This window comes from Acipenser ruthenus, chromosome 3 (assembly GCF_902713425.1).
Source record: "Acipenser ruthenus chromosome 3, fAciRut3.2 maternal haplotype, whole genome shotgun sequence".
Taxonomy (NCBI): Eukaryota; Metazoa; Chordata; class Actinopteri; order Acipenseriformes; family Acipenseridae; genus Acipenser; species Acipenser ruthenus.
The window spans coordinates 6,001,390-6,022,093 of record NC_081191.1 but is presented as its reverse complement, the minus strand read 5'-3'; the positions used below and the strand labels follow the sequence as shown (position 1 = coordinate 6,022,093).

The 20,704-nt window shown below is 36.5% G+C and overlaps 1 protein-coding gene across 4 annotated transcripts in view; it reads right to left on the bottom strand.

The window, feature by feature from the left end:
- The window catches only part of cpvl (carboxypeptidase vitellogenic like), a 40,020-nt gene extending 21,638 nt beyond the window's left edge, over positions 1-18,382 (bottom strand). The window contains exons 1-10 of one of the 4 annotated variants that reach the window (XM_033993920.3): positions 18,105-18,382; positions 10,372-10,593; positions 9,585-9,703; positions 8,224-8,338; positions 7,244-7,302; positions 5,696-5,775; positions 5,480-5,546; positions 3,561-3,683; positions 3,168-3,299; positions 456-554 (exon numbers count right to left, since the gene is read on the bottom strand). In XM_033993920.3, the coding sequence (XP_033849811.1) occupies positions 456-554; positions 3,168-3,299; positions 3,561-3,683; positions 5,480-5,546; positions 5,696-5,775; positions 7,244-7,302; positions 8,224-8,338; positions 9,585-9,703; positions 10,372-10,561 (984 nt within the window). In that variant the 5' untranslated portion in view covers positions 10,562-10,593; positions 18,105-18,382. The remainder of the gene's footprint in view (positions 1-455; positions 555-3,167; positions 3,300-3,560; positions 3,684-5,479; positions 5,547-5,695; positions 5,776-7,243; positions 7,303-8,223; positions 8,339-9,584; positions 9,704-10,371; positions 10,594-18,104) is intronic. The other 3 variants (XM_033993919.3, XM_033993922.3, XM_033993921.3) reach the window with 3 other exon arrangements.
- Positions 18,383-20,704: the final 2,322 nt, after the last annotated feature.

Below are 20,704 nucleotides of genomic sequence, written 5' to 3'. Positions count from 1 at the left end.
CAATGTCAGCAATGTGCCTTCAAGCCTACATTTTTTTTGTATTGTTCACTGTAAAGACTTTTAATGAAATACGCAATACATGTAAAAACATGAGTATCTAAATATGTGGAATTTATCAATTCTATTTAAGTGTTGCTCAACAGAATAAATGTACAAGCTTAGGGTTATGTTTAGCAACATCTACCATTGTGTTACCATAGTTATTTTACAGTTACTGCTGAGGTAATGCTGGCGAGTTGCTGTTCTTCATCATCCCGATTGAAAGGTGGTGCTACAGTATCTTTAAGGTGCATCACAGCAAAGTCACCATTCATATTTGAACCAGAATACTAGGAGGTTTGGAAACAAACTTCTGAAATAAACTTTATTTATTTTAATTGACACTTTTTAAAAATTATTTTTATAAAATATAACATCTTTATTTTAAAATGGAAAGATACTAAATCTGTATTTACCTGACACTGAAGAAAATTGAAGTAGTTTGTACAGCCAGTAACGTTCTGATAGAAAGACGGGTATGGAATTGTGTCTCCATTAAGCAAGACATCAAAAACCTGGAAAACAACAAACGAAAAAGAAGAATTAAAAGATACAATTTTACAGAGCGCAATGAAGACAATAAAAAACTCTTTTTTGGTTATAGTTGATGGGAAATCCGTTTCCCACTATTCTGCTGGGCAGCAGAAGTAACAAATTGAAACCGTGTATTGTTTGAAAGCTTTTCCCAATACAACAGCCTTCTCATCCCTAACCAACCTGCGTTGGTGAAAGAGAGCAATAAGAATGATACATAGAAAGTAAATGGCTTAAAAGGATGGATGTAAAACTTTTTGATGAACCAATAAACTTAATCAATATACTTGAAAACTACCCACACTACCTACAATACCTTTTTAAAAGTTTACCTGTATATACCATGATAAAATCATAGAAGTGTAAGATGGTAAAACATTAAAGCACAGTCAATGCATACTAAAGCACTGGAAGAGATATCTCAAAGCAGCCATCAATGTGTCTGATGATACCTTGTGGCACTGTTGGCCTGCAAGTAACTGAAAACGTATTGTATTGGTCACCACTATTCTGTAACTGAAATTCAATATACTGTACAGAGTACTGAGTATGGGTAGATTTGATTTTGACTTGCCATAAGCATTGTAGAGTAGGGAAAAGCATGGTAAACAGCAAAAATAACATACAGTCTGAGGTCTGTCAGTCTCATTAAGGTATGGCAATGCATGTTTTCTGTCAATGATCCTATCGCTGAAGATCAGGGAGCCTTTGTGTTTGGGGTGTTTTTAAAGTAGGGTTATGTAGTTCAAAGACCCAATTGTAAGGTTTGAATCCCAAAGGAAAATTGGTTAAATGTAACAATTCACAAATATTAAAGGTTTAAAAGAATTTGATAATGCGCATCTTTGTCATGTCTTTCGCCCATGTAATTTTATATCACAAAACTAAAGTGGCCAATGATCATTTTAACTGAAAATCCTGGGGCAAAACCAATATTGTGGCCGGGGGTTTGGGGTACATGCTCCGAGATGCATTCCAAGCCATTTTGGACCACTTTCAGAAGCACAAAGAAATTCTTAAATAACTTCACTTACAACTTGTCATTTTACCAGATGGATCCACCTCATAAAATCACACGAGGCTAGTTAAACAGTTTTTGAAATGTTATTCATCAAACCTTTTACATGTATTCCCCAATTCACCTAATATTAGTTTTATAAAACCTCATCAACAAAAATAATATACAATCTCTGCTTCAGATGTCAAATTATAGGGTTCCTACAGTTTTTCTGATACAAATTTCAAGGACTTTTCAAAGACTTATGGACGATTTTGACAATTTTCAAACACCTAAAATAAGGAGTTTGATCAGTTTCAAAGTTGATAACTAATAACCAACTGTAAAAATAAAGATATTGCATTAACAGTTTATTTAACTGTATAATAACAAAAATCTAAATTATATTCACCGAGTACAGATAAGTTCTGGGCCAGTAAAATTTTGTATTTAGTAATTGTATTATTACTTGTACTGTGATTCTTGAAATGTATTTGTTTACAACTGTAAGTCGCCCTGGATAAGGGCGTCTGCTAAGAAATAAATAATAATAATACTTCACTAAAGTAAAAATGGGCTTGTTGTTTTGAAATACCACTGCCTCAAATTATTACTAGTGCTTAATAACAGCAACATTTTATTTAGTCAGTGTTGAACTTAAACCTGTTCACATGAACTTACTAAATTTTTTAAACTTAAAATAAATAAACGCCTGGTTCTCTTTTGCCTTTTTTTCCCCCAATGCATATAATTTAATTAATAGAGAATAAAAACGAACTAAACTAACAACTACCTAGTTGATATTTAATTAATCATGTTTGTAGTCTCCACAAATTGGCCAGCATGTTCTGTTGCAGTCACACCGCTGCTAAATAGTGCAGAGCGGACTATGGGTCAAACCAATGTTCATGCAGGTTATGTTTTATTGGTTTTTTTAATTTTTATCAACGTCGGACTTCTGGTGTCTTCTGAATGACTCCATTTTTTAAAAAATTACATTTTAAACTATCTAAAAGGCAAAACCATAACAAAACATTAAATAATGTATATACACTGAGCAAAAAAAGTAGAGGAGCAAAATACACAGTTTGCCTCCCCCTGTGACCTATGGGTTAGAAGCCTATGGTCTCAATCATGTTACAGTTCAACAGGAGGAAAAAAACATATATTTTACAGTTTTCCACAATAAAAAATAAATCCCACCCTTCTCCCCCCCCATTTTTGGGGTATTTCTACATGAATCATAGGAATGGGCCTGGGAGAGGCCATTTTGATGGTTGTGAAAACCTTTGACCCATGTAATCATCAAAACACAAAAAAAGACATTCATAAAGATGAAACATGTGTTTCTTATCTAGCATCTCCATTTCAAAGGAGAATTGGCATATGTTACTATCCCCATAGACTAAGGAAGGATTTGTTCACCAAACTGTTTCTAAAGCTTTTTTCCTGTTCTACTCATTGCCTAAGAACCAGCCTTAAACTTTGTGGAAAGCCTCTCTAAATAAACCAATTCACCCCCACCCGCCCAGGCTGCTCTTTCCTCTACTCAGGTGGTTTAGATTTTAAGGCCAAGGTACAGCCCTCTGGTGCATACTTCAAAGGCTTCGACCCATTTCTTCTGCTGGATGTACTTCACTCCCAAATCAGCTTGCTGTTGAACAAACTGTTTCTGCTTCTCATCCACTATGCCACTCTGGTACATGAACTCCGCGTAGCCGCCCAACATCTGCCCAGCATACACATTGAACAAAGAAAAATAAAGTAAAATAGGTTAGCCTTCAAAATTAAAAAAAACCAAAACGTCTCACAATCATGACCTCAAATCAACTTACAAATTTTAAGTCCAATAATGTGTTAACCGTAGCATGTGGTAGGCATTAGTAACCGAAAGCCATTAGGAAGTTATCCAAGAATGGACTTTCTTTTATCATGATAGGTCTATAACATAAAATATGCATTTGACCTAATTAGAAGAAAAAACACCTACCACTTCAGGATCACAGAGGCCATCTCCAATTGCAACCCCCTTGAAGTTGATCTTGACTTTAGAAGAGGGATTGTTCTTGTGGATGTAGTAACCAATAGCAGGAACATACTTCCCAGCATAAGACTAAAGAAGAAGAAAAAGCATTGCTTTTGATCTGTAGTCACTGTAACTGGATCAGGAAAAGAAGTTACTCCTTGATGACTGATCACTAAAAAGTCTAAAGTCCACCTTATAACTCGAAATCTGGTTGTTGCAGACTCTCTGGGAAGGCTATTCTGTAACAATTATATTTGACAGTTCAAATAATCAATTTGTTTGTCAACATTGGTAGACCTAGCTACTGTAAATAAACAGACTTCATTTTATTGCAGGAGGATTCATAATTTTACAGGTCTACATATTCTACATGACATGAGGAAGTGTAAACTCTGGCATATTCATTGTATTTTATCTTGCTCTTAATTGTACTAATACTTGTACTATGATTCTTGAAATGTATTTGTTTACGACTAAGTCGCCCTGGATAAGTGTGTCTGCTAAGAAATAAATAATAATAATATTCTTCAATCAAAATGAGAACCATTTTCTGTTTCACAGAAGTGTTTACTCATTCCCTCTTGCAAATGAGTGCATGGACAGATGAACCCTAATTGTAATCAGCTGCAGCAGAGTTATACACAATGCTCAATTATAACTGCGTCTATCCTGTGGTTTTCTGAGCTACAGTTTTCTATGACCAAGTATCCCCAAGACTGCAGTAATCTAGAGGAGCACAAACTGCGTCAGAAACCGCAAAACACTCTGTTGTTGATCTACAAAGAAATACTTTAGGATAATTTGCTAAAGAAAATTATATTTATTCATTCACAGGCCACAAACCTTTACTTAGACTGCCCAATAACAACCCGCTTGTTGCAGTATGTTCATTTAGATAGAACAAGAGACCATAGATCCCATAAAACATTATAATTGACTTGGTTAGTTGTTACCTAAATCATATGCTTGAAAAAAGAGCTTTTTTTGTTCAATTCTAAATTAGAAGGTGTGTGCTTTCTTGGAATTTGAAGCTTTAAAATCAGTATGGCCTGCTTTCTCTGCGCAACATACCCATATTGTAAATTCATATTCATTTTGGAGTAAGAAAACTGAAGAGGCAGCTTATTGTATAACTATACACACCAAGTAGAGTCCCGTGGAATTCTTTACATTTTTCACAAATTTCGTTTTATTTTTCAAATTTCGTTTTATTTTGTTTTATTACAGATACACATTAATAAAACAACTCAAATAGATGTATATCAATAATAGTATACATTACCTTTTAACTACATACATATTTTATTAAACATGAACTGTTTTTTGTTTTTTTTACAATTTGACATAAACAGACCTCGCACAGAAAAATAATTTAGTTACCATAATTTCTCATTAGCGGTAGTAATTAATATACTGATGCGAAATATAAGAAAACAAGCCATATTTTCCCCCAAAAAGCTAATGCTTAACGACGGTATCTTTCGACTCCCATTCCAGCCGGCAGTTGCAAAATTTGTACATCATTTTGTGACTGTCAGCTGCATACATCCCCTCACGCTCAAATTCTTTGTAGCGTTGTCTAATTGTAATGCGCAGTTTAGGTATTTCAGAAACAAACACACATCTCTTCTCTAACATCACAATTTGAATTCCCAAACGAGTCGCTTCAAAGTATACATCTGCGCAAGTGCTAGTCAGAGCTTCCGTTTCCCTTCAGACCGTGTCTATGACTGCAAGTATTTATTTAAAGTCATTTTATTTCGTGTTATATATATATATATATATATATATATATATATATATATATATATATATATATATATATATATATATATATATATATATATATATATATATAGTTCTTTAAAACAGTAGATAGTCACCTCTCCTGTAGCATAGAATTCATTGTTCTGGTACTCTGAGAATATCTGAAAAAACTGGGTAAGTGCACTGTGGGAACAGAAACACAGCATTAGGGACAGTTTTACATTTACACAGCACACATTATTGCAAGACACCTCTTCTTATAGACAGTATTAAAATCCTTGCCACATGAATGCGTGTCTAAAACACTGATGGAAATGCATTTAGTTTCTAACCTGTACAAGTCTCTCCCCACATCATCCTGATTGCGGGCAAATCCCTTGTCATCATCAGTGAAACTAAATCCAGTACCAACCTAATGAAAAGAGAGTAACACATAGTAAGGCAATTGCATCTCAACATAATACTGTGCATATTATATTCAAATATTTTCAGTTAGTTTTATACACCTTGTTAAGTACCCAAAATGATGACTCTTAATATTGTAAGCCTACACTATTTAATTTATTTATTTTTTTGTTATTGTATTTAGTTAAAAGAGAGTATTTTGGTCAACCTCTGCTAAGATCATTAGGACAGACCCCTAAATGTCAATACGGATCATCACAATAGTGTTACAATTGTGGTATAGTTTTGAAATACTCCAGGATGAAAACAGTTTCATGTTTTATATATGGGCGTACAGAACACAATAAAATCCAACCAAAAATATTCTTGGCTCAGGATTGTACATTTTATTTCTGGTGCGTAGAACAGCTCTGTAGCTCGCAAGTAATAAAAGAAAAGCTACATATCTTTACATTTACTTTAACATCTGAGGAAAGCAAACATTTTAAACTACGGTATCAGAGATCCTACCAGTTGAATTTATGGCAGGCAGACTCTGCTAGGGCAGTATTTCAGTATATTGAAGTACCCAAGCGCCATTTGGCATATGCTTGTGATAAGGTCTGAAGGAAGTACTCCCTAGCATGAAGTATATCATTCACCTTCCACAGAGGTCAGAGTTCAGGTATATATATTCCCAGTGGGATGCAACACTGACATGATCAACTGTATCATGTATTCATTTCTATTTTGAAAAAATGGGAGCACAGTAATTTTGTAGCCCACACCCTCCCTCAGACTATTTTTCATTATACAAGTTCCTCCACCCTACTCTGTGCTTCACATGAAATCAGTCCAGTTCAAACGCATTGTAATCAGATGCTGTATATCAAGATTCACCAAACACACACGCTTTAAAAGTGGTTCCTAATCTGCGATTTATTGTGCGACCTCGTAAACAAACAATCTGATTTCTTTGTAAATCATTTGATTAAGTCTTGCAACAAATAATTTTAATCAAAATAATATGATTAAGTCTTTCAACATTTTTTTAACCTGCAAAACTTGGGCCAGCACTTAAATATATAAATAAACAAATAAATAAATAAATAAATAGACTACATTTTGTTTAACCGGAAGTCTCATAAGATTCTGATTTCAGCTGCCCTGACAATGAGGAGAAATGTTCTGTGGTCTGCTTACAATGCACATCAGGTGAAGTGACATATCGTTCAAACAAGACTTGATGTATTAATAACCAACAGCCCCATACTGTTTGCCAAGACATCAAAATTACCTACTTTCAGTGGCACAAAAACTCCACAACGATTATAACCTTGCTCCACTCCCATTGTAGATTGTCTTTGTGCACAAGTTCTACTTAGATAGGGTGAACAGATCAAAGTGCATGAACTGAACAATATTTTTAAATCGTTCCCATGACTTTGTTTAGCATACTATGAATTTTCATAAGTAGTTAGTCAAAAATCACGTACTGGATTATCAATGTACAGCACGGAATATTTTGAGGTCCATGGAAACTTCCTTGCACCCACTGCAAACAAAAATACAAGAGCGTTAAATCAAGGTGACATTTTAGATTTAAAAACCATGAACCCTGAAATGGCTATGTGGTTACATTACTGATTGAATCATTTGGATATAAATGTATTTTTCAAGACCCATATGCTTCATGAGCTGCAGAAGTACAGTTGATATAACTTCCTATAGTAATATAGATATTTGTTTTCTGCAAGCTCTGGACTGCTGCACCGACAATGAGGAGCGGTTGCACATATACTAGTTGAGAAGTGAATACGGAATTACAACTACAAGAGAGTCATAACTTCTAGTTACTACTCCAAGTTCACTGAAATCTGGGCTCATCTCACAGTATCTTAAATTCCTTGCAATTTAGCCACACACAGAAAGCAAGGTTTGGAGGAGGTACACAAGAGCTTTGTGTCTAAGTAAAACTGGCACTGTGGACAGACAACCAGCTGAGATGGCATGGGTCACCGGTGCTTTCATTAGCACTGACCACACAGACATCTGCAGAACCTTTTGTTCTGGTTGGTTTGCCGGTTGTCTACCAAATTCGGCTTTTTTTAAATTATACCAGTCATGCAACATAAAATATATAAGGCCATATTCACAAAACATTTACCACTATGCCAAGTTTGCACTTTTTTGTAAAAGGAAAAACATAATTGCGTATATTACAGAAATAGCAAGAAACTACAAGGACATATGGTGGAGATGTACGTTTTGAAAAAAAGCTATGCTATTGTTTTGTGACTATGGCCCATTATGGGAATATATTGCACATATGTTATATTGATGAAGATCCTAACATTTGTTATAACAGAGTTAAATGAAAAAGAACCAAAAAAAACAACAAAATAAGGTGAAGCCATACATTCCTGCTATAAATGTCAGTCTTTCTTTAAAATATATGTTTGAAATGAATACTTACAAGTAAGGTTTTGATACACAACATAAGGTCCGTGTTCAACAAACAATCCAAACATTGAAGTCCCTCCTGGACCGCCCTGTAGCCACAGTAATACTGGTGCGCTCTCCGGTCTCACCTAAACATTGCAGGCATATTTAACATTACGCTGTACAACTGAAACTTTACAAAATGGGAAAGCAGATCAGATATAACAGAACAGCATTTATTTAAATACAGGTTTTTAAAAATGTACTCATCAAGAGCTTGAATATTCCCATTAAACATACCAATGAACATACAGTGCTGGCAAGGACAGCAATAAGTAGATATGGTAGCTACAAATTAAATCTAAAAGATGAAATACAGTAGCTTAGACAGTAATGATAGTCCAGAGGTAAGGGAGCACATATAGTTAATCTGGCCTGCCACACACTTCTGTAATAAGCTTGTGATATATTTTAATTGTCACCCAGGTACACCACTAGATGGCAGTGTGTGCATGTTTCAGTGCGTGATATTCGAGTCATTTCTAATAGGAGTTGTGCAACACAAATGTGATGTACAGTACTGTCATCTCAAAGAAAGTTGTACACTCTATATAATTCAGGTAATTCTACTTTTTACACAAATTGTACTGTCCTCTAAAAGCTTTTACAGGCGACTTACCATATACATGTGAATCAGCAGTGCTCTTTGTAGTGATGTGGATCAGTACTGAGTAACATACAGTATGTCCTGTATTTACATAATGCTTCACTTTTTCAGAAGTGATATTTGTTATTCAATATAACGGGATACATAGATACATTCTCAGCCTTAAGTTTTGTTTTTTGGTGATAAGACAATGAGGGAATACTTGGTATGCAACAACTCATTTGTAGACTTCTACTAATAACTGGTGCCCCTTGTGGCAATTCCTCAATTCATTTTCAACATGGTGTAAAACATTACCTGTTTTTGGCTTCCATTAAGCCTGGTTTTCAAAAGGAATGAACAAGGTCATCAATATTTAGTAAAACCGGATTGAAGCCAGTGACAGTGGAACATTGCTTGTTGCCACTTATAAAATCACTTTTAAAAGTACACACAAAGTTTATTTTAATAATCAAAAACAGTGGCAGATCTTAATACAGCTGCCCTAGCACTGATAAACCTGATTTTCCATTAACCTTATTTCACTGTATTTTAGTAATATTTAAAATGGTAATTTTAATACATGTTTTAATAAACCAAACCCTATTTGCTATTTAATAAACCAAACCCTGATATGCTATTCAGGTCACACTGCTCTTCATGTGGGGGTTGTCAAAGTTTACTTGCAGTATATTTCCCAGTTCTAAATTTTATTCCAATAGAACCTTAGTAGGACAGAAAGCGCTTACCTGAGAAGGGAAAAACCAGAAGAACAGGTTGCTATTGTAGTTCTTATTGACTGTGAGATATCCAGAGTAACTCTTCACATTTGCTCCAGGGAGAGGTCCCACCAGACTCAATTCCCTGGCTAAATAAACAGAAGAAATATAGTTTAATAAAGCTGAAGCGATGTGCAGGGGTACACCCGGGTGACACGGTCTAATTCTGCAGTGTGTGTGTGTGTCAGAAGGCTCTGGAATTTGTAAAGAAGCAACTTTTTAATGAATATTTTTAGGGGCGTCTCCTAGACTAGGGAAAACACGAAGGAACAGTTCAGGTGTCTCTTCTGGTAACACAAGCCATGTAGACTTGAAAACGGCTCTAACCCCAGAATCCTTTGTAGTGCAACAGAGCCTAAATTCTCAACTATGATTGGTGTAAAAAACTTTGACTAAATACTGTACATTGCATACTTTACTGAAGGCTGGTGCATAAATAACCCCAAGAACCTAACAGCAGCATTTGTGTATGAACGGATACCCTGGTCTAGGGGACATTTACATTGGCTTTGTCAAGACCATTTAGGAGAGAACATCCGATTGTGCTTTGGTCCCCCTGAACCCCAATTTGGGAACCCCCGACCGACAGTCAAACTGGGGTCAATTTTAATTACTGTACAATAAAGAAACACACATGCCATATTAGTACTACTGATTACATGAAAAAACTAAAACCTGAGATTACTCTATTCTGTTTTGCACCAGGAGGTCTAATAGCCATAATGCTGCACTGCTCATTTAAAAAGAAAGCGCTTACCTTCGTCAATTTTTCCTGCTTCCAAGAAGGGAGTCAGAAACAGGGGCTTTCCCGGGTCAGGACCTGATGGTGTTGTAACTTTGATACCTCTGAACATTCGGCAGAGAAAACCAGAGCATCCATAGGAAAGGCAGGGCCCATAAAAGCCACCCAGGGCTATCAATCCAAAGAGGATCCTTCTTGTCCACATCCTGAAATGATTTCCGATAGATATACTGCAGTCTATATTTGTAAAAACATTAAAGATAATCTTCAAAGAGGTCAGATGTACTGATTTCTGAGCCACCTCTTTGATGGCCAGAGGCCGTGCTGTAAGGATTTTGAATCTTGCCTACGTATTGCCCTGACTCTGTAGCGCTGCTGCTTGGCACGTGGCCCGAAATACACTTAAAGACTGCAGCTGTGACCGCGGCACAGATAACACCTTTGTTTAATAAGCTGTTTTGAGCCTACATACAAACCATAATCAAACCAATTAAAACTGGTTCTAAAACCACTTACTTTTGTTAAAAGTGACACACTAGTATTATCTGTTTATTTAGCAGACACCTTTATCCAAGGCAACTTACAGAGACTAGGGTGTGTGAACTATGCATCAGCTGCAGGGTGAACTATGCATCACCTGCAGAGTCACTTACAAATACATCTCACCCGAAAGACGGAGCACAAGGAGGTTAAGTGACTTGCTCAGGGTTACACAATGGCTGAAGTGGGATTTGAACTGGGACCTCCTGGTTACAAGCCCTTTTCATTAACCACTGGACCACACAGCCTCCCATAAACATATAGGTAAGTGTCACAAAACACATAACACATGATACAATTGGAACATGCAGGCTTTTTCTGATAACCACGCACCTTGTGTGGGGCAGTATACACATTGTTCCATATTGTTCTCAAATGTAACTTTTAATGTGCTTTGCCTCACGCTAGGGAAATAAGACCAAATTTGGTCAATTAAATTACGTAAGCTAGCTGTATATCTGTGCTGTATGAAGTAATTTCTTTGGTCAGGTCGGGTCAGCTCAGCCCAGAAACTAACATCTACACTGATGGCAGCTCAGAAACGAACATCTCTGTGCCATGCCGGCTCAGAAAAAAAACATCATCTCTGATGCCATGAAAGCTCAGCTTGGCTCAGAAGTAAATAACAGCTCTGATGCAGCTCAGAACACCATCAGCTGAGACCTATATGAGAGATCAGTGATGTATCACCTTTGATCTGCTTTGTTCCTGTTTGCATTTTGATTCCTGAATAAACTGTTTGACTGACTTTCCCTGAAGATTCATTATTTTTGAGAAGAAAATCGGACCTCTTACAAATTCCCTTTGCAGAAGTAATAAAAAAAAAAAAAAATCCTTTTTAATTCACAAGTAATGTGCCATTATCTGTGTGTCTTCTCAAAATAGCACAACTGGTACCAATTAAGGATGTGCATAATAATAATAAAGTAATCAGTCGCGTATCCGCCCAAACCGTTTATCCGCCGTGATCAACCTCTTCAGTAACGTTAGTTTATTATTGAACAGAGAAGCTTAGTTCAGATATTGTAGATCCAACCAAAGTTTCCATGTGTTGTGTGTGCTCTGTGCACTGCCATTGCTGGTAGTGTCACATGAGTTGCTCAGTGTGTTGATATGTAAATAAATCCTGTTTGCCTGTGGGGCGTGTAAACTTTAACCTCACAATCTCCTGCCTGTCACTCAGCAGTGAATGCACGCACCCACATGGCAGACGGCTACTCTGTCACAAGCATTAATACCCTGTATCTTTCAAACAATATATAGTAATTGTTACAGCTGTGTATAATGGTATTTAAAACAGGATTCATTCATCCGCCTTTTTACATATCCGCCCTTACTCTGGTCCCATCGCAGTCGGATATGTGACGGATTACTGTATTAATCATAATATGGCCATATGTATTCTCTTCTATTAACAATCACACCAAAAGGGATTGAGTACCATACAAATAATATATATAGCCTAGATGCTCAATGGTATTGGTTCTCTATACACCTAGTTTGGGGTCACTATTACAGTAATCCAGGACTGCAATAAAATTACGATTGTAGACCAAATTATTATTATTATTATTATTATTATTATTAACAAAGTATACTTTTTTGAATAAAATGTTTTGGACAGATTCCAATGCTGCTTCATGCTTTATCCAATTAAAGCTCTCAAAAGAATATACCAGGGCGTTTCCAGATTGCATTAAACTGTATCACACACCAGCCAAATCCTGCTGACATTTAACAATAAGTTTGAAATCTGCCCTGGGGATTTCAGTGCATCTCTTCTCATGGAGGAGGAAGTTGCATCACCATCACCAACGGTTGGCACACATGCCTTCACATGAAATGTGCAAGTTCAAAAAAACACACACAACACTTTGTCAGGATTTTGGGACAATAACTCCATAGAAATGTAACGGCTGGAATTCAAGGGTAACCAGTCAGACTGTACACCAAACTAGAAGTTGGGTAAAATGTATATTTTTTCATGCTTAATCCAATAAGATATGAAAGAATAATTCAAAAGGCATTTGGCAGCTAGAATTCAAGAGCAACCAGTCTGATGCTACACCGACTTATTAATATTATACCCACATACACAGAGACACAGAGCTGATATGCTTTATGTTAGGATTTATAAAGTTTAATAATTCCATAGAAATTTGTCAACTGGAATTCCCATGGGTAACCAGCCTTGACACTTCAAGAAAGCATATTGTGTCTACATTGTGTGGGTGGGTTAAACCTTACCTCAGTGGAATCAATCATTAATTTATTGAGCTTTGAAGCCACTGGGATTATAAAATCAACTTCCATAAGCAATCAAGTATCCTTGTTGATGTTCGTTTAAGTCTATGCCAAACACATTTCAATGTTGTGATTTCGCTAAGGGGCACTAGTGAAAGTGTGGTTATTATAGGAGGATATTGCCAGTCTCATGGGAGGAATGCTACTGGTAATGCACTCCTGTACAGAGGACCCTCGGTAGGCCATGGGCATGCATGCCTGTCGTCATCCTTCATTGCAGCCACTCTCCAGTGGGTAAGGAATGAATCCGTTTATTTTTCCTAATGCCTGTCTGAGACCCAATTTGAAAAGACAAGAAGCAGTATTCAATTCTTCACTGGAGCACTACGAAGCAACACCTTTACTTCGTGGCACATGTCTATCTTTCATGAGGTTACAAACTGGCTCTCGCTATTTTCAGTAGACACTGATCCTCTAGTTAAGTTTTTTTTCTCTTGTTGCAATTCAACTCACAAAAAAAATAATTCCCTGCACCCCATTCATCATGCTGCACTGCGCTTTGTATACATAAAAGATATTGTGTAACACTAAGTGCATGAAAATTGTGTACTGGTCTAATGTGTTATCCATCTGTCCTCTCATCCACAAAGTAAACACCCTCCTTCTGACATACTCTAAACGACAAGGCTGTCATGACAGTTTCTTTAAATTGGGAGGCAATCTCAAGATCTTTCTCTGAAGGACCAGTACTCTATTAAAGGAGTTCAAGCACATTAAATAATGTTGTGCACATTCCATTCGCTATGAAGGTCTCATTAATTATACAATGCACTGGTACGACCACACCTAGAATATTGTGTACAGTTCTGGTCCCCACATCATAAGAAAGACATTGAGGCATTGGAGAGAGTAGAGGACAGCAACACGATTAATTCCAGGACTGAAGGGTATGTTGTATGAAGACAGACTGAAAGATCTGAATCTGTATAGCCTAGAAAGGAGAGCCAGAGACAACTTAATAGAGGTACTTAAAATTGTCAAGGGGTTTAACAAAATAACTGCCGAGAATTATTTTCACAGGTCACAGAGAACAGAACCAGGGGAAGCTGAAAGGCATATTCAGAACAGAGGGAAGGAGCTTTTTCACAGACAGGGTGGTGAACCATTGGAACAGGCTGCCAGACAGAGATGTTGAAGCAGACTATCGCGTCCTTCAAGAACAGACTGGATGCTGTCATGAACAATACTGTATAACCCTCCCTGTGACCATAATAAGACCTTTAGCTAGCCACCTGGAGGGAGGCCGTCCGTTTAGCCACGGATTCCCAGAGTACAGGTTTCATTTCCCCTACTAACCTGGTTAGGGTTTTTTTGTTTTTCCTCTCCTGAGTGTTAACGGACCACGCTTGCATTAAGCAAGAGAGCATAGGTGGGCCGAACAGCCTTTTCTCATTCTAGAATTTCTTGTGTAGTTTTGAAAAGAGAAAAAAATGTATTTTCCGTTTTTTAAATATCTTACTATTAGATAATCTTGGACACTTGTTCTAAAGTTCAGGGTCAAAGCTTGTCAATTGAAAGATTGTTGAGTACCTTAAAAGTAAGGCATACAGTATAAACAGAGCTTTCTTGAATTTAGTATACTAACAGAAAACATTTTTTTTAAATGATAATCCATGCTTCCTAAAACATGTGCTTCTTTTATAAAAAAAAAAAACAAGACCAGTTAACTTCATGCTGCTGGAAATTGTAATATTCAATACTTTGTGATTTCATTTATTTAGTTTTCTTATAGTGTTGGGTATATCAGACTTTACTATTCAATCCTCTCAACAAAGAGTAAAAAAAAAAAAAAAAAAAAACACATATGTATAACAAAAGCAATATTTTTCAGTAAAAGCTAATAGTAACAATACTAGAAGGGTTTATTGAGTGTGTGAACGTCAAGGTAGCGGAACTCCCTACCCTGATGCCACCAGTCAGAAGCATTTGTAGAAGTGATTGTCTGTCATGTAAACGCCAGAAAGCATTTTATGACCCTGGATAAGCATTAAAAAGAGGTTTTTCTAAAACAATATGAACAGCTGGCGTAAGGTTTCTGCTGATTGTTTTATGTTGTTAATTTAATATGTTGTACTTTTACTTTTCATTCAAATAAATCAACGACCGACAAAAACACGTCAGGCTACATCAAGCGATCATTCTAGATTTAGAACCTGGGGGTCCATGCCCTAACCTAATCTTATCTTCAACTTTTAACACGGATAGTCAATCTTTGCCCTTCAAGTGTAGCTTTCCCTCTCTCTGAGTGGCTGAGAGGCGGGCCTTGGGGGATTGCTCAGCCCATAAGAACTGTGCTTGGTTGTGCATTCAGGTGGCCGGAGAGAGGATACCCAGTGACGCTGGATAAAGACATCAGTGTAAAGAAAGAGCAGGCAAGCATGGCTGAGTGAGACAGCCTGCCTTAAAAGAAACAAAAGAATAAAATAAATAATTACGTACCCGAGGGGAAGTGTGTAGTAATACAGGGAAATCTGGCCACCCCAGTGTATAGGAATAGTGGAGCGTAGGTCGGAGGCCCGTATTGACCGGTTTAGCGGCAGTGGGGGCACTACGTTAGCAGCACTTTTTTTTTGTAGTTTTATTACTGTGTTTTTTTCCCTTTTTCTTTCATTATTATTTGAGCACTAGTATGTGCACTGGACTGTATACCACCAGTATTGGTAACCCCGTGGTTCTGTTTACTGTTGCCAGTATTCAGGCCACGGAAAATAGTGCCCTCTGCGGGTAAAAATAAATCAGTGCGCCTGAGCAGCGTTACAAATAAAGTCTCCTCTGTGTCAGTGAATTACCCATCACCCTTCCACAGGTTCAAATTCTGTTTTAATATTAAGATGTAATCTATTGCAGTTAAATATTGATTTCCTGTTATTTGTGCATTCTCTGAAAGTGTACAAACAGTAGTTATGCCTTTCACATAAATTTATTTTAAAATTAAAATATTAATATCCAATTAAGATATACGTGTTGGAGAACATCCATCAGTTTAAAATAAATGATTTATGTTATTTTTACAGTGTCCCCGTACGCAGCGTTATATATTTAAACATTTATAAAAAAACAATTAATGACACATCATGAGTATAAATCAACTGGGCAATACATTTCTCAACTCCTAGCTTCCAGCATGAACCAGATACATTGCAATGTTTAGAAGAAAAAGAAAAAAAAAATCTCTCCTGGCAAACATTCACAAGTAAAAGTTGAAAAAAAGTACATCATTTCCTTATTTTATTTACCTATGAAGTGTGAACTTGGGATACAAAAAGATAAGGTAATGTGTTTAGTGTAAACACTGCAGGGGGTTGTGCAACACAGCCATAGTATGGTATTACATGGGAAACACCCATATGTGTGTAGGGAAAAAAATGGATTTATAATATATATATATATATAGATATATAGAGATATATAGATATATATATATATATATATATATATATATATATATATATATATATATAGATATAGATATAGATATATAGATATATAAAAAATGAGAGAGAGAGAGCGAGAGAGGTGTAGGGGAAAAAATGGATAACCTTAATCCTAAGGTTTTAAACTTTATTAAAGATGTGTTCTGCAGACTAATTTAAAAAGGCACATACAAATCAGCAGATCTCTTCAAAAGACAGTTTATCAAAGGTCCTTGGAAGAGAAAATTGCAGGCATTGAGTTTCCACAGCATGCTGCAATGTGGACAAGTGAGTGATATGTAGTTTGGTAACTGAAGCCAATGTTTTGTAAGAAAACACAAAAGTGTGCACTGAGTCATCACTTTCCACAAGAGAACTCGTGCCTTAATGAAACAAACTGCATGAAACACATCTATAGTGTGTGTGACTTGCGGGTGTAAAGTTCTTATGTTACTTAAACAAACTAGGTCTGCTCTGTCACAATATTGATCATACTTCGTTCTAATTGATATTAAGTTGTTTCTTCCATCTAGCTGCTTGAACGACACTGATTAGTAACTACAGACTCGGGTGCGATTGTGTCATGCTCAGTGTGATTGGTTCAGAGAAGATTTAGCAGGGGCCTTTCAAACTTGCACCAGATCATTTGAATAATACAGTTCTTAAGCCCAAGACTGGGTGCAGGTATAGAGCAAGTTTTAAATAGCTATTGCTGACCATAAAGCCCTGTCCTTTAGAGTGCTGTGACAACTGGTAAACGTAAGACACATCTGCGATCAAGAAACTGAATTTGATATACAATAAAAAAAGTTATGCAAAATAGATTTCATCAGAGGGGATACAGACATGGAATAATCGATAAGGCTTGTAATAAAGCAAAACAACTGAGTAGAACAGATTTGCTGCATAAAAAAAAAAAAAACGAGACGGAATAAATAAGCAAATAACTTCATTTTGTCACTCGATTTTGTACAGAAGCACCAAAATTACGGAGAATTAATACAAACAATCCCACTCTGAGAGAGGTATTCGCTGATTTCCCCAGATATGAAAACACATATTTTAAAAATGTCGATGGTTGGAAAATAGACTACCCCCTAAACCAAATCTGTCTTTGTGACAGTTTCAACTGTAAAGTGTTTTTTTTTTGTTGTTTGTTTGTTTGTTTTATTTTTAAAAATATATATATAATTAAAATTCCTTTTAAATGTAAAATACAATAGTTTGAAAGCGACATACCGGTAGTTGCAAATCCATATAAAAGGAACACACATCAAAACTGCCGCAGTACTTATTACGGTTTAATTAAATTCAGAAGTGATAAACACCGGTACATTGTAAACAAATACTAGGCCTTGTTTGATGTAACAATGTAGTTATTGTACAGTCTACCTGTAACATGTAAGACATCAACGCTTATGCTGGGAACAAAAAAAAAACACAATCACATTCTGTGCAAACAACTGGGTGCAGAGAAATATTAGACTATACCTTACTCTAGCAGGCTTTCAAATTATTGTCTTTCCTTTAGCGCCCACACACAACTTCCTGCTTTCAAATCTTGCTGCACTCGCCGCAGTCTGTTTTAAATCGAATGAGAGGGTGAAATATCAACCTCTAAAATGGCTATTCATCACCATCTATATAAAAAATTCAACGGGTTGATTATCACGGTCACCTGACTGTAAAAAATAGTGAACTGGTTAGTTTCTGTTTTTGTAATTAAAATCACGAGGTTTTGTCTTTGGTGATTCATTTACAGTAAGTGGGATGATAGGCCTCTCCAGTAGAGGTCAGCAATCAGCTACTTTAGCGAAGTTTGGTGGGCTGTAACACTGGGTTTTCAAGAATATATATATATATATATATATATATATATATATATATATATATATATATATATATATATATATATATATATATATATAGAAGAATAAAAGAAAGTAAATGGATAAATAGACTGAACACGATTATGCCAGCGGGACTCAACAGAAAAGAATGAACTAATTAACTTCAATAAATATATAACATTTAAATAAATAAACAAAATTCATTCAAAAGTTGTGCATGCTGATGTGCTGGGGAGGCCACATCTAGACTGATCCTCAGAGCCAGCATTGCATGATATAATAAAAATATAAGTTTATATAAAGTAGTATTAATTAGAATTAATACAGATTCAAAGATAGAAGTAAAAATGATGTCACAATATATAGAACACCATTACATCATGTAAGAATAAATCATGGATTTGAATGTAAACAATAACAAGTAGTTGTCATGCTGTCAAAAACCTATAAATACCTCCAATGTTTTGATTCAAACACAGGCTCCCTTATATATATCGATGGGCTTCAGTGAGTTACAGGAAAATAATTCCATTTAGGGTTTATGTGACGTCATAGTTTATAAACTGTGTTAATAACCAATGAACGGGTTCAAATTGCAAGTGAATTTATTGAATAATAATAATAATAATAATAATAATAATAATAATAATAATAATAATAATAATAATAATAATAACATAAGTAAATATTAAAGAATCTTAAATATAATTTAAATATAATATAACGAGACAAATAATCTTAAAATAAAAAGTATACCCCATTGAAACACCTTTTCCTTAAAACTACTTTTTTTTTTGCACTTAAACGTAGTTTTAAGGAAAAAATGTTTCAATGGGGTATGGTTTTTATTTTAAGATTATTTGTCTCGTTCGTTTGGTTGGTGGTACCGTTGGTGGAGGATGATTGTAAATCTTCACAGAGACAGATTTGTTAAAAGTACATAAAAACCACGAATTGTGTGTGTTGTCGCGTGATTTAAAACGAGACATTTTGTTTGAAAGTGGTCGGGGTGCAGGGGAGTCAAATTATTATTATTATTATTATTATTATTATTATTATTATTATTATTATTATTATTATTGTTTATTTCTTAGCACTTGTCCAGGGCGACTTACAGTCGTAAACAAAAATACATTTCAAGAATCACAGTACAAGTAATAATACAATTAAGAGCAAGATAAATACAATGACTTTGGTTCTAGCAAGTACAAGTATGACAAAATACGATTCAGTAACGGAGCAGATAACAGTGTCAGTCAATGATAGTTACATCAGGATATAATTAAATACAAAATACTACAGATTAAATAAAATTTGACAGATTACAGTACTCTAAAGTACAAGATTAACTGCAGTAAAAAAAGGGGGCGGATAAGAGCAAGTAAAGCACATTTAAGGAAGAGCGTCCATAGGGAAAAAAAAAGAGGAGTTCTACAGGTGCTGTCTGAAGAGGTGAGGAGGCGCCGGAAGATGGTCAGGGACTGGGCAGTCCTGACATCTGTAGGAAGGTCATTACACCACTGCGGGGCAAGGGTGGAGAAGGAGCGGGCTCTGGAGGTAGGGGAACGTAGAGGAGGTAGAGCCAGTCTTCTAGTGCAGGAGGAGCGGAGGTCGAGTGGGGGTGTAGGGAGAGATGAGGGTCTGGAGGTAGCTGGGTGCAGTCTGGTCAAGGCATCTGTAGACTAGTACAAGAGTCTTGAACTGGATGCGAGCGGTGATCGGGAGCCAGTGGAGTGAGCGGAGCAGTGGAATTGCATTTGAGAAGCGAGGCAGAGAGAACACCAGGCGAGCAGCGGAGTTCTGGATGAGCTGGAGCAGACGGGTGGCGGATGCAGGGAGGCCAGCTAGGAGGGATTTGCAGTAGTCTATGCGGGAGTGTACCAGGGCCTGGACCAGGAGTTGGGTGGCGTAGTTGGTGAGGAAGGGTTGGATTCTTTGTATGTTGCTCAGGAAGAATCGGCAAGTGCGTGCCAGAGTAGAGATGTGCTGGGAATAAGAGAGGCAGGGGTCCACGGTGACTCCGAGGTTCTTAGCTGAGGAGGAGGGAGTGTGGTAAATTCCAGAGGAACAGAGATAGAGAGATCAGAGGAGGGGGAGGAGGGAAAGAACGGGAGGTCAGATTTAGAGAGGTTGAGCTTGAGGTGATGCGAGTGCATCCAGGAGGAGATAGCAGACAGACAGGTAGAGATACAGGAGGGGATGGTGGAGTCAGATGTGGGGAAGGAGAGGAAAATCTGAGCA